This window comes from Mus pahari, chromosome 14 (assembly GCF_900095145.1).
Source record: "Mus pahari chromosome 14, PAHARI_EIJ_v1.1, whole genome shotgun sequence".
NCBI lineage: Eukaryota > Metazoa > Chordata > Mammalia > Rodentia > Muridae > Mus > Mus pahari.
In genome coordinates this window covers 37,021,760-37,035,341 of record NC_034603.1, presented here as the reverse complement: position 1 = coordinate 37,035,341, position 13,582 = coordinate 37,021,760, and the positions used below count along the sequence as shown (strand labels likewise).

At 49.5% G+C, this 13,582-nt stretch overlaps 1 protein-coding gene across 3 annotated transcripts in view; it reads left to right on the top strand.

Moving 5' to 3' along the window:
- Alox15b (arachidonate 15-lipoxygenase type B) overlaps positions 1-3,371 on the top strand; it is an 11,760-nt gene extending 8,389 nt beyond the window's left edge. Inside the window, exons 7-14 of one of the 3 annotated variants that reach the window (XM_021213603.1) lie at positions 343-489; positions 597-800; positions 1,618-1,704; positions 1,830-1,999; positions 2,168-2,289; positions 2,390-2,490; positions 2,568-2,738; positions 3,192-3,371. In XM_021213603.1, coding sequence (XP_021069262.1) covers positions 343-489; positions 597-800; positions 1,618-1,704; positions 1,830-1,999; positions 2,168-2,289; positions 2,390-2,490; positions 2,568-2,738; positions 3,192-3,371 — 1,182 coding nt within the window. The remainder of the gene's footprint in view (positions 1-342; positions 490-596; positions 801-1,617; positions 1,705-1,829; positions 2,000-2,167; positions 2,290-2,389; positions 2,491-2,567; positions 2,739-3,191) is intronic. The other 2 variants (XM_021213604.1, XM_021213605.1) reach the window with 2 other exon arrangements.
- The last annotated feature ends 10,211 nt before the right edge of the window (positions 3,372-13,582 follow it).

The window sequence follows — 13,582 nt, the reverse complement described above, 5'->3', positions numbered from 1 at the left end:
CTCCTTCTTCTTCTTCTTCTTCTTCTTCTTCTTCTTCTTCTTCTTCTTCTTCTTCTTCTTCTTCTTCTTCTTCTTCTCCTCCTTCTTCTTCTCTTCCTTCTCCTCCTAAAGATTTATTTGTTTTATGCATATGAGTACCCCACCATTGCTCTCTTCAGACACACCAGAAGAGGGCACCAGACCCCATTACAGATGGTTATGAGCCACCAGGACCTCTGGAAGAGCAGTCAGTGCTTTTAACCACTGAGCCATCTCTCCATCCCCAACCCTGGGTCTTCTCCCTGCTCCCTGCCACCTGCTTTAGGAATCCAGGTACAGTCAGGGCTCCCTTTTCTCCTACAGAAGGGCTCCCTGTTCTTGGTGGATCATGGCATTCTTTCTGGAGTCCAAACCAACATCCTCAATGGAAAGCCTCAGTTCTCTGCAGCCCCAATGACCCTGTTACACCAGAGCTCAGGGTCTGGAACCCTGCTTCCCATAGCCATCCAGGTCTGTAAGAAGGCAGGGGACAGGGGCAATGGCAGAGTACCGAGGGTCCCACTGAGTGAGTGACAGATACTGACACTGCCTGCCTCTCTGCTGCCCTGGCCCACCAGCTCAAACAGACTCCCGGGCCAGACAACCCCATCTTCCTGCCCAGCGATGACACGTGGGACTGGTTGCTGGCCAAGACCTGGGTGCGCAATTCTGAGTTTTATATCCATGAGGCTGTCACACATCTACTGCATGCCCACCTGATTCCAGAAGTCTTTGCCTTGGCCACATTGCGTCAGCTGCCCACGTGTCACCCTCTTTTCAAGGTCAGTGGCTCAACAAGTTGGCCCAAGCCAGACATGGTGGCACACCAGCAATTGGAGGGCTGAGGCAAAAGGATCACAATGACTTCGGGACCTACCTGGTCTACATAGCACAGTCCATGAGAGCCAGGACTACTACACAGAGACCCTTCCTCTAAACACACAAGGTGGTGTAGTATCTTGTAGCCAATCCCATAGATTCCTTGGATTATGTTGTATCTTCTGGTTCATCTTCCAAGTAGCCTTCCCTCAGTTGGCGTTATCATCCCAGGCTTGGATGCAGAGCTCTATTCTGACTGAAGAACACAGAGCAAGGCCATATCCAGGGCCTAAGAGAATGTCTAAGCAGACATCAGAAAGTGTGAGCCTCCCTGGGAGGGGAAGCCCTGCCTTCTCCGAGAAATGTGCACTTGGTGAGGGACACACACATCCAGTGAGGCCCTAGGCCTGCTCTATGCTCTCCACTCTGAGGCGTCTGACGGTGACTCCTGGCACCTGCTTCTCTGAGGAGCGCTGTGAGGAACAGCTCCACAGTCCCAGGCCCCAGCCCTGCTTTCCATGGCTCTCTGCCTGCCCCAGGGATAGGAGATCCCAGGAAGTTCCCAAGGTTCTCATTGACAAACTGATCTAGTGTCAGCGGGAAGAAAAGGCCCGCTGGAAAGCCTTCGACAAGATGCTATGGGGCCGGCCTAGCCTTCACTGGGCAGGGAACGCTGTCACAAACTGCATCCTCCTGTCCTTGCTGACTCTCTGTGTGACTCACAAGGGTGGGTGGTTTGGGGGACAGGTTTGAGCTCCCCATTTTGCCGTCTCCTTCCAGCTACTGATCCCTCACATTCGGTACACACTGCACATCAACACGCTTGCCCGGGAGCTGCTCATTGCCCCTGGGAAGTTGGTAGACAAGGTAGGAGCTGCCTTTGGAGGGGTGGGAGAGGTGGGAAGAAGATGGAGATCCGGGGCGGGCATAGCCCCTGTTACCCTGGTATCTCTGCTGCGCCTGCTTTTGAAGCCAGGAGTTCTCTCCCTCAGTCCACAGGCCTTGGCACTGGGGGATTCTCTGACCTGATAAAGAGAAACATGGAGCAGCTGAACTACTCCGTCCTGTGTCTCCCTGAAGATATTCAAGCCCGAGGTGTGGAAGACATCCCAGGCTACTATTACCGAGATGATGGGATGCAGATCTGGGGGGCAATAAAGAGGTGAGGGAACCATCCCCAGGAAGCCACATGGACAGAAAGCCTGGGCAGGATGGGGTGCACTGGAGAGGTTCCCACCAAGGAGACCTTATGTGGGTTACCCTAGGCAACGGGACTTCTCACAGAGGAGCGGGTTTGGAGTCAGGGATTGAATCCAGGCATTCGTTGCAGCTTTGTCTCTGAGATAGTCGGCATCTACTACCCAAGTGACACATCTGTCCAAGATGACCAAGAGCTCCAGGCCTGGGTGGGGGAGATCTTCTCTGAGGGCTTCCTCAGCCGAGAAAGCTCAGGTACAGGGACCTTAGCCCTTGGGCACGGCACCACCCCGGGCCTCTCTGTGAGGTCCTCAGTTCCCCATGATGCCTGGCTCCAGCCCAGCTCTTCCCACAGGTATGCCCTCCTTGTTGGATACCCAGGAAGCCCTGGTCCAGTACATCACCATGGTGATATTCACCTGCTCAGCCAAGCATGCGGCTGTCAGTTCAGGCCAGGTAAGGAAAAGTCAGGCCTACAGGCATTACAGTGGAGGGCCAGAGTCTTGGTCTCATTTTATCTTCTCTGCCTTCAGTTTGACTCTTGTGTTTGGATGCCCAATCTGCCACCTACCATGCAGCTACCACCACCTACTTCCAAAGGCCAGACCCGGCCTGAGAGTTTCATAACCACGCTCCCAGCAGTTAATTCATCAAGTTATCACATCATTGCTCTCTGGCTGCTAAGCGCAGAACCTGGGGACCAAGTAAGTAAGGAGCTGGGAGTCAGGCTGGGCTAGACTGGATAGGAGTGGATCTATTGTTTGTACTCCCTGGCCCAAACTCAACCCTGACTCACACACCCCACCCCACCCCACCCCACCACACCACACCCCTCACTAAATTTTCCTAATGACCTTAGCTCTTAACACATGACTCTCATCCACCTTCAGGTGAGGATCAAGTGTCCAACTCACTTTCATCCATGATGGTAACATAGGACTAAATGCTCCTTTAAATCTTCAAGTTAAACAGTCTAATTGCTTACAGATCATTGTCATTTAGGAAAAGACTCAGGGCAGGGGCAGGGTGAGGGTCAACCAAAGCCTGTGGAAGGTGACCGGGCCCGGGCACACCCTGTGGGTAGAGCCAGCCATGGTGGGTTGCGGCTGCTCAGAATATGGTGACCTCAGCAGCTCAACCTTGTGATTGGTCCCCAGAGGCCCCTGGGCCACTATCCAGATGAACACTTCACAGAGGATGCCCCCCGGCGAAGTGTGGCTGCCTTCCAGAGAAAGCTGATCCAGATCTCCAAGGGCATCAGGGAGAGGAACCGAGGCCTGGCACTGCCCTACACGTACCTGGACCCTCCCCTCATTGAGAACAGTGTCTCCATCTAACATCTTGGAGAAGACAGTCCCGTGTGACATATAGAGCTCTTGACCATGCCTCTCCAGGCTAAGTCCCTGTATGCTTCTTCTGGACAACCAAGCCCCATCTTACCCCTGAAACACACACACACACACACACACACACACACACACACACACAGACCTAATAAAATCAAAGCAGACAATCCTAAACTCATACAGAATACAGAATCTCACAGCAGAGGACTACCACAATGTTTGGCGACCCCGAGCTTCAGCTCTGATTAAGGGCTTTGCGGATTTGTTTTGCTTTGTATCCCATTAACCATGGATGGTAACAGAAGTGCAGAACCCTGGTCCACTGCACACAGTACAGAGATCTCACCCTCACCTGACACAAAGGCAGCGATCATACAAGCTTATCAGGAACACGGGAAGTAGTCCAACCAAAGTCCGCCCACTAGGTCCATCATGACCTACGACCTCACACTGACATGGTTTAGCTCTGAGAAGGTATACTGAGGTCCTTCATGACGTACGACCTCACACTGAAATGGTTTAGCTCTGAGAAGATTGCTGGAGTCAGGCATGAAGAGAAGGACAGGACGAAGGCATGGCTCTGTGTGGAAGAACACAGTCGCTCTTCCAGATGACCAGGGTAGCTCACAGCCATGTGTCATTCTAACTCCAGAGGTCTCTTGTTACCATGTTGACTCCAGGCATGCAGGGGAAACACCTGTAGACAACAAAATTATGCTTTTTAAGAGAGAGGGATGGGCTGGAGAGATGGCTCAGTGGTTAAGAGCACTGACTGCTCTTCCAGAGGTCCTGAGTTCAATTCCCGGCAACCACATGGTGGCTCACAACCATCGGTAATGGGATTCGATGCCCTCTTCTGGTGTATCTGAAGACAGCAGCAGTGTATACACTTATATAAAATAAATAAATCTCTAAAAACAAAACAAGAGAGAGGGGCATGCTACCATTTCTACTTCACCTCTTCTCAAAGCCACCCCTAAAGTGAATTGTGAACCAGGTCCCCTTTGCAGAGAATTAGAAGGTATTCTCAAACCTCTAATACCTTGCCATCTAAAATCCATCTTCATTCTAGAATTCCAATCTTTCGTATACACTCTCCAGTTTGGTGGGTGAGGGGTTGTTTTTTGTTTGGTTTGATTTGGTTGGGTTTTTGTTTTTGTTTTTTTTTCTGGCTCAGACGCCATGGACGTTCATTAATGTAACAAATGAGTTCATTCCAAGTCGCCTGGTGATTTTCCTATTACAGACATCAGAGTCTTGAATCTTCAATTTCATAAGATTTCTATGAAGCAATACTCAAAATGTAACATATACACTTGGGCTGGATGGCCCAATGGTTAAGAACACTTGCTGCTCTCCCTGAAGACCCAAGTTCTATTGGCTCCCAGACCCATGTCAGTTATATTCAGTGTGTAACTCCAGCTCCAAAGGATCAGAGGCCTTGGCACACAGAGTCCTCCTGTAAACACACACACACACACACACACACACACATTTTTCACTGATGCTCCTGTGCCGAAGAGTGACTGAGAGTTCTGCATCTCGTGCACCATTTTGGTGCCTGCGGATGAGCAAGTCCCTTGGGTTGAGAGACAGCTAGTGGTTAAGAGTGTGCACTGCTCCTCCGGAGGGCTTGAGTTTGGTTCCCAGCATCCACATCACGTGGCTCACCACTGCTTGCCTAGCCCCAGGAGCATCGGACATCTCTGGCTTCCCCAGTCACCTGCACCCACGTGCACATACCCACAGGCAGACACACACACCTACACATCCTTTTAAAAATTAAAAATCAAACCCTAAAGAAAGAAAGAAAGAAAGAAAGAAACAGTTCCTGACTGCTTAAGTCACAGGAGGTGAAACTATGTGGCTTTGAGTATTTGGCTGTCAAACCCTGCCTTTTCGGGTAGCACTAGAAATCTAGCAAGCAGCCAAACACAAGAACTGGCGCGGCACTCTCCTCTGCCCTGAGGCGGTAGCTGGCGCCCACTCTCCTCGGACCCCCGAGGTGGGAAAAGGAAAGCTTCCGCTGACGCTGAGGTCATTCCTTCACTTACCTGCCTCGGTGTTTAAACTTCTCCAAGAGGGCTGTATTCCGAACACTGCGCGCCAGGAACCCATGATGAGGTTGTGCCCACTAAGACTCAAGAGGCCTTCCCGACATTTTCCAGCGGACCTCTTGGCTGAGTTAGGGTGGGGCCACATGACTGCATCTGGTCGATGGACTCTGAGAAGAAGTAACGCCGCTCAATTCCTAGATAAGCAGTTTGGAGCAGAGATGCTTTCCACTGCAACTCGGAGGCTGCCTTGTGGGCATGCTGTGTGAGTTCCAACCACACCTCCGTCGCTCCCTGTAAGCTTGGAAGAACATGGCATCCCACACAACGGGAGCTCACAGTTAGCACATGCCGAATGCAGGAATTAATATCCAAATAACACCCAAGCCCAGGCTTAATTTATGTCTTCTCAACTACACCAGGACTTTCTTGAAGGCAGAAACTAAACCTTTTCATCTTTAGATGTCATATGCCCAGCCCTGGACCCAGGCATGAGAGACATCCAACCATTTTTTATGTTTTGAGAAAAAAAAAAAAAAAAACTGAATGGATAGGTGGTAAAAGGCTCAGGTCTGGGGCACTGGGATAGATTGTCCCTCTAGATAAGGAGTTTATTAGAAGAAATCTTAATGGCTTGGACAGACAGACAGACCACTACATAGTGAGGGTATGAGGAGAGTTCAAGCCCCCATCCCATAGACAGCACGGCAGAAACTTTGATGAGAGTTCAGGCTGTGAGTCACAGTGAGGGTCCCTTCCTTCAGGTCTCAGGAGGAAGGGGCAGGTTTTACCCAGCCAGGCCGGCTGTGGTCCCTGGGGGAGTGGGGTGGGAGTGGGGAGATTTCCAGGCAGGAAATGTACAACCCTAAGGAAGTACAGGAAGTCAGGAGGCAGGACCCATCCCATTGAGGTGTCCTCATTAAAGAGTAGCGGAGCCAGTGTCTCACAACTGCCACCAACAGCCCCCGGATAGCCCAGAGAATCTGGCAGCCTGAGCACTGTCGTTCTGAGATCTGGAAAAGCAAGTATAGCACTCGTGGGTCTCTGGAATCTGGACGCCTGACGCTTTGCTGATCCCTGGGCAGGCTCGTGCCAGGGGATCGCCTTTCCTCTCTATAGCAGCTGTCAGAAAGAGGCCGCGGGTGAGCGTGGCTCGTCAGCCTATCACTCAAACCTGACCTGGTGCAGGAATGAACTTAGGAACTGCAGCTCTGTTGTTCCCCAGTAATAAATTGATGTGTGTCATTGATGTATGCATATATATATATATATATATATATATATGTGTGTGTGTGTATATATTTTTTTTCATTATGTGTAAATGGGTATGTTGGTTGCACCTAAGCACAATTGCCTGGAGAAACCGGAAGAGGGCATCAGGCCCTTAGGAGCTAGGGTTAGTGTTGGCTCATAGCCACCTGCCCTGAGTCCCTGACTGAACCCTCTGAAAGAGCAGTAAGTGCCATCTCTCCAGCCCCTCAGCATGTCTTTTGAGATGAACTATCATCTTCAGTCCAGTGGTTCTTAGCTCTAGGAATCCATGCAGTTGGTCTCTACCCAAGATTAGAGAAGCCACTGCTGCCCTCAGTACAGACCCTGTGACCCTGTGACCCTGTGACCCTGTGAGCCTGTGACCCTGTGAGCCCTATTGTTACAGGTGTGGTAGAATCCCAAATAAACCCTCCAGCCTTGTTTCAGCTGGCAAAACAAGAAAAGACAGTCAACAACAAACAAAGCAAGAACACTAATTTTGGAGGTAACATGGCTTGGCATTGCATGAATAGTCTCGCACTAGTTTGCCACAGAAAAGACCTTTGCCATGTCACAGGCTACGGTCATCTGAGAAGATGGAGTCTCACTTGAGAAAATGCCTCCGACAAACTGGCCTGTGGACAAGTCTGTGGGTAGTCTCTTGATTAACAACTAATGTGGGAGGGGCTGTGGAAGGGGCAGCCCACTATGGGTAGTACCATCCCTGGACAGGTGATCATGTACATTCCAGTCAATTCTTCATGTATACACACTGATAATTTGAGAAATGCTTTGCCTATTTCTCTCTTCCCTGGTCAAGGCTTACAACCTCATTCTTATTAGTTTTTTCTCCCAAGATATCTTCCTACTCAGTGCTCTCTCTCTCTCTCTCTCTCTCTCTCTCTCTCTCTCTCTCTCTCTCTCTCTCTCTCTCTTTCTCTCTCTCAGTTTACATGACTATACCACAGATGTGTGCTCGCTCACAGCGACTACAAGAGCGACTACAAGAGGGCGCCAGCCCCTCTGCCCCTCTGGAACCGTAGTAACAGGCACTTGTGAGCCACCTATCTGAACTTTGAACTCAGGTTCTCTGAAAGAGGAGTAAGCACCCTTAACCACTGTGCCATCTCTCTAGAGTCTGTTTTGAAGGGAAAGTTTCTATTTCTCCATTCTTTGGTCATTCAAAAACGTCTTTCCTTTCTCAGTACTTTCTTAAACATTGAGTTTTCCATGGTATGAGTTTCCAGTCTTGGGTCAGTCACAGTGAGTTGCCATGTGTGTGTGTGTGTGTGTGTGTGTGTGTGTGTACACACACACACACACACACACACACACACACACACTACATAGGTAGTCCTTGGGCTTTTGGCCATGGGAAAAGAGAAGGTTGTTACAGGTAACATTTTCCCCAAGGAAATACCAAGTTAACGTTTCAAATTTGTGGTCCCACAGGAATAACGATATTATAAAGAGACTTGTGCCCTCTCTTTGGCTGTCAGACAATTGAAATAATGGCACCAAAGGAATTTCAGATTCCCCAGGAATCTCACGCATGCTGGGAGAAGGAAGGAAAGCTTGGGGTAGCCAGAAGAGGAGCTTGTCTACCAGGAAGAGATTTCACGGAGCTCTGATAACTTGTCAGGAAAGACTGGAGCAGGGCCAGCGAAGACTAGAACGGCCACACCTGGACCAGGCCTGCACACTTAGGGGTGCTCCTTGTCCTCCAGGCAAACCTCAGCCTCGGCCAGGACACCAAAGATGGACTTGGAGGACACCTGATGTCCTTACCTGCTGCTCTCTTCCTAATGTGTCACACTGGAGACATAGATCAATCTCTCTCTCTCTTCCTCCCTCCTTACCTTCCTCCCTCCCCAGCGCTTTCTATTTTATTTTAAGACGAGTAAGACAAGGCCTGTCTGTAGCCCTGACTGTCTGGGTCTTGCTCTGTGGACCAGTGTCTGCCTCCAAACACTGGGATTAAAGGCATAGTGCCATCACACCCACATAGTTAGTGCCGTCACACCCACATAGTGCCATCACACCCACATCTCTCTGGGGCTTTTAAGCAGGACTGGGGAACAAACCAGGGCATGCTAAGTGTAGGGAATGGGTCTGGAATCTAGATAGATAGGTAGATAGATAGATAGATAGATAGATAGATAGATAGATAGATAGATAGATAGATAGATAAATAGATAGAGCGATCTACCAACCATGCAATCCAAAGTTTTTCAGCAATGTAAAAAGTTTTAGTGTGAGTCTCACAGGCTCCTTATTTCTAAAGCCATGGAGATTTTGTACCTGCTCTGAGGTGGTGAGTGCGGCCTGCCTCACGTCGGTCCATGTTGGGAGCCACCCTGTTTGGATGTTAACTGCCTTGTCAGCCATAAGTGCTTACTTACAAAGCCTTGGCCTTAGTGGAAAAGTACAGCTTAGTTGAGATTTCTGTGGGAAAAGTTGAGATTTCTGTGGGAAAAAGTTGAGGCCTCTGTAGGAAAGTACCACCCCCAGTTAAGAACAAATAACTATCGATCTTGTGGACGGGTACCTAGCAACCCATTCTGTTCTGTTCCTCCTGCTGAACTTTTTACCTAGTCAATATTCTGCTTTTGGGAACAGGTGTGGTCTCCCAGAAACAAAGCGATTCTGCGTCATCCCCCTCCCCATACCCTGCTTCTGTGGGCATAAAACCTGCCTGGGAACAATAAAAATTTGACAGCTTGATCAATCAGATGTGCTGTCCGTCCTTGTGTTTCTCACCTCTCATTCTCTCCACAGGTGGTTCCCCAGACCCTGCTTGACTGTCCCTCGGGCCGGGACAGGTACACAACTGGCAAATTCAACACAGTGCAGTTGATAAACAGAAGGCAGTTTTGGGCACAGTGTGCAATCTGGAGCATATATTTTGGATTCGGGAATTTTTGCAAGGTGACATTTTTACTATATTCTTTAAATGTGGTGAGACTCCATTTTCTTACTTAACTATGTGTAGAAAACACAGGATGTTTCTCTCACATTTCCCACACCGAGAAAGCACTCTTCTAATTCAGTTCTGTCCTGGCCCAGTAGATCTTTCTCAATTTTTTAAAATTTCTTTTCTTTCTCTATTTCTTTTCTCTTTAATTGAGGACAGGAGGTCAAGCCCAGCTTTGGGGGACTTCCAGGACCTTAACATCTCTAATAGTGAATAAAAAGGAGAGACTTACCCACAAGTTTCTCAGGCTGTGAAGTCTAATCAGGAGTGGAGTAGCTGGGTACATATGCCAACCATACAAACTCCATTCCTCTCCCCCAACCCCCACCAGGAAACAGTGGGTGCCAACACAGGAGGAAAGAAAAGAAAGTTGAGCTAGTGGGCACAAAGGCTGGTCACACATGTTCTGCTGGGTTCTACTCCACGGTTCCAGAGAGAAGAAAGAAGGAGAGGAAAGAGTGGTGGGGGGAGATCCTCACAATATAGGAAACATTTTCCCCAGGACGAGGTAGCCACACATTGAGCAGGAGAGGGTCACTACAATGGCTTGCCCCCCTGACAGACTATATATAGCAGGCTGTCTTTCCTCTTTTTTTTTTTTTTTTTTTTTCATTGCATTCAGGTCCCAGCAAACAGTTGTCTTGGTCAGAGAGACCTTCAGCTATGAACAGAATGTAACACTTCCTGAAAGATGTGGAAAGGAACTCAGCAGCCTTCAGCTGTGAACAGAATGTAACACTTCCTGAAAGATGTGGAAAGGAGTGCCTCAGTTTACACACAGATACATGTTAGCAAGCTAGGGTCACAGCTCAGGTCAGACATCAGCAGCTGCTTCTGGATCATCCAGGAACTGCCACAAGTGTCAGAACAAGAAATGGCCAAAGCCAGGCAGTGGTGGTACACGCCTTTAATCCCAGCACTTGGGAGGCAGAGGCAGGCAGATTTCTGAGTTCTATAAAGTGAGTTCCAGGACAGCCAAAGCTACACAGCGAAACCCTGTCTTGAAAAACAAAACAAAACAAAACAAAACAAAAAAATCTCAGGGGAAAAGCCGGTGACCCTCACCTCCCTCCTTCTGTAAAAGAATGTTAAAACCTTATTACCAGGGCTGGAGAGATGGCTCAGCAGTTAAGATCATCTAAGAACCGATCAGTTTGGCTATTCCAGAGGACCCAGGTTCAATTCCCACAGTTTACATAGCAACCCACGACTGTTTATAACTCTAGTTCCAGGGGATCCAATGCCCTCTTCTGGCCTCTGCAGGCACTAGACCCATACATGGTGCACAGAGAAAACACTTATACACATAAAATTAAAGTGGTTTTTATTTATTGTTATTATTATTATTAAAGTAATTGAATCAATTCAAATTCAAAGGGAAAAACTTAGAAAGAAAGATGCATGCCCACCTGTTGAGAAAGACAGTGGGTGGTACTGTGGGATGGTGGGAGGAGCAAGAGGATGGTCCTAAAATGGAGTGAAGAGGGAGAAAGAAAGGGGAGGGGTTGTGCTGTCTGTCTGTAATCCCAGCAGTCAGGTCCGGCTGAGCTATATAAGGAGACCCTGGCTAATTTTAAGAAGAAAGAAAAATATTCCCCAAAACTAAATTAAGAAAGACAACTGCCTCTCTCTCTGTGTGTCTGTCTTTCTGTCTCTGTCTATCTGTCTGTCTCTCTGTGTCTCATCTCTCTGTCTCTCTATCTTTCTGTCTCTTTCTGTCTCTGTCTGTCTCTCTGTCTTTCTGTCTGTCTCTGACTCTTACTGTGTGTGTGTGTATGTATGTGTGTGCATGTGTGTGTGTGTGTGTTGCCTACATGTATATTTGCACATGCACATGGTGCTCCTGTCTCCAAGGGACAAGACATCAAACTCTAAACACTATATCTGGTTCCAGCTGAGAGGCCTAGGCTCTGGCTGCAGAAAGACAGACAGGTCAGAGTGCTTATGGGTCTATGTGACCACAGAATTGACAGGAGATGATGGGGAGTAGGGGAGGAGCCAGAATGGGAGATACTGGCAGGGGTGGGAAGTGAACTGGGGGTCTGGGTAAGAAGTGTTTGGTGATTAAGAGCACTGGCTGTTCTTCCAGAGGACCAGCGTTGCATTCCCAGCACCTACATGGCTACTCACAACTGTCCATAACATGAATCTGACAACCTCATAAAACACACATACTCATAAATAAGAGGAGGAGGAGGGGGGAGGAGAAGAAGAAGGGGAGGAGGAAGGACAAGGGAGAAGAGGAAGAAAAAGAGGAGGAGGAGGAGGAGGAGGAGGAGGAGGAGGAGAAAGCTGAGTGACTGGGAGGAGTCTTACTTGGAGATGGGGCCATGGAGGACTATTGTGGAAGAAGGGGAGCTCATTCTAACTAGAGGCCAGGCGGGTCCTGGGGAGAGGAGCCATGCCTGAAAAAGATATCAGTGAGGTGGGGTGAGAGGGTGGGAGGCTGGCTTCTTCCTCTTCCCTTCAGTTTTGCTTCTCCCTGGCTCCCCTCTACTCCTGCCTATTAGTCTGGAGTCAGTGATTGGCTTAAGCTGCTTAGGAGGAGTGGGGGGGGGGACTTCTCCACCCACTGGCAAAGAAGAAACACAGACGGAGGAGCCAGCGGCCAGTGGAGTTTGGAGGGGAGGCTGGGGTGCTAAGAAATGGATACAACTCTTCCTCCTCTCTCTCCTTTCCTCCCCACAGTCATCTGGCAGGGAGTGGCCTTTGCTCTGTGCCTAGTGCAGCACAGGGATTAGCAGAAGGCTGCAGGAATATTGCTGAGCTGTTTGGGAGGCTGCTGGTCCCTAGAGTTCTCCCTCATGATTCGTTCTGGCATTGTACCTGTGGTGGTTTGAATAGGCATGACCCCCATAGATTCATGTGTTTGAATGCTTGGCCATAGGGAGTGGCACTAGGTTCCCTGTTAGGAGGTGTGGCCTTGGAGTAGTTGTGGCCTTATTGGAAGAAGTGTGTGGAGGCTGGCCTCAAGGTCTCCTGTATTGAAACTATGCCCAGTGAGGCACACAGTCTCTCGCTGCCTACATCGGATCAAGACATAGAACTCTCAGCTACCCCTCCAGCCCCGTGGGTGCCGCCATGCTTCCCACCATGACGATAACGGATAGAACCTCTAAACTGTAAGCCAGTGCAATGAAATGTTTTCCTTTATAGAAGTTGCCGTGGTCACGGTGTCTCTTCGCAGCAATAAAACCCAAACCAAGACAGCACCTCACAGTGTTTCCAAAAGTACGACCCGAAAGCAGAATCTCAGAATTCCACATCTTCGAGGTCACCTGAGTCATACACACTTCCCGTGGCGCAAACACTACTCGTCTGCCTTCCTTAGGCACCTGCAGCCTCTGTCCCTGGCAGCAAACCAGGCAACTAAAGCTGGGGAAAACGAATCCGGGCTTTGGAGTCTACTCATCGCCACCCCGTCCGCCACCCGGTAGACCACTCCGTCCTCTACACTGGGTGAACCACGGTCATCCTCCGAGGCTCTGTACCTCGGTCGTTAACTGGGGGCCTGGTTGGTAGCTTCGCCCCAACTCTGCTGCAGCAGCAGCACCCCACCAGCAGGTTTTTCCACCGCTCAGGTCAGCAAAGCCGGGCCATAGTGGCTGGCAGTCTGTGGAGGAGGACGACCGCACATCCCCAGGACAGCAACAGCCTGCTGCCAAAGCTGCGTTTCCTAACGCTAGGCCGGGCCTCTGTGGCCCTCCCATGTTCCCCCTTAACTTGGACTTTTGGTACTTGCGGTATTTTCTCCTCTTTAATTTGCATCTTGGTGTAAAGGTCGTGCTAGTTGGTGTCAGAGAAAAAAAAAAAATGCACTTTGGCGTCGTAGACAGTGCCATCTGCCCTCATGAAACCATTGACGGTTCTGTCACGACTCCTGAAGGGACCCTAGCCAGCCCAAGCATGGCAAAAATAGCTCT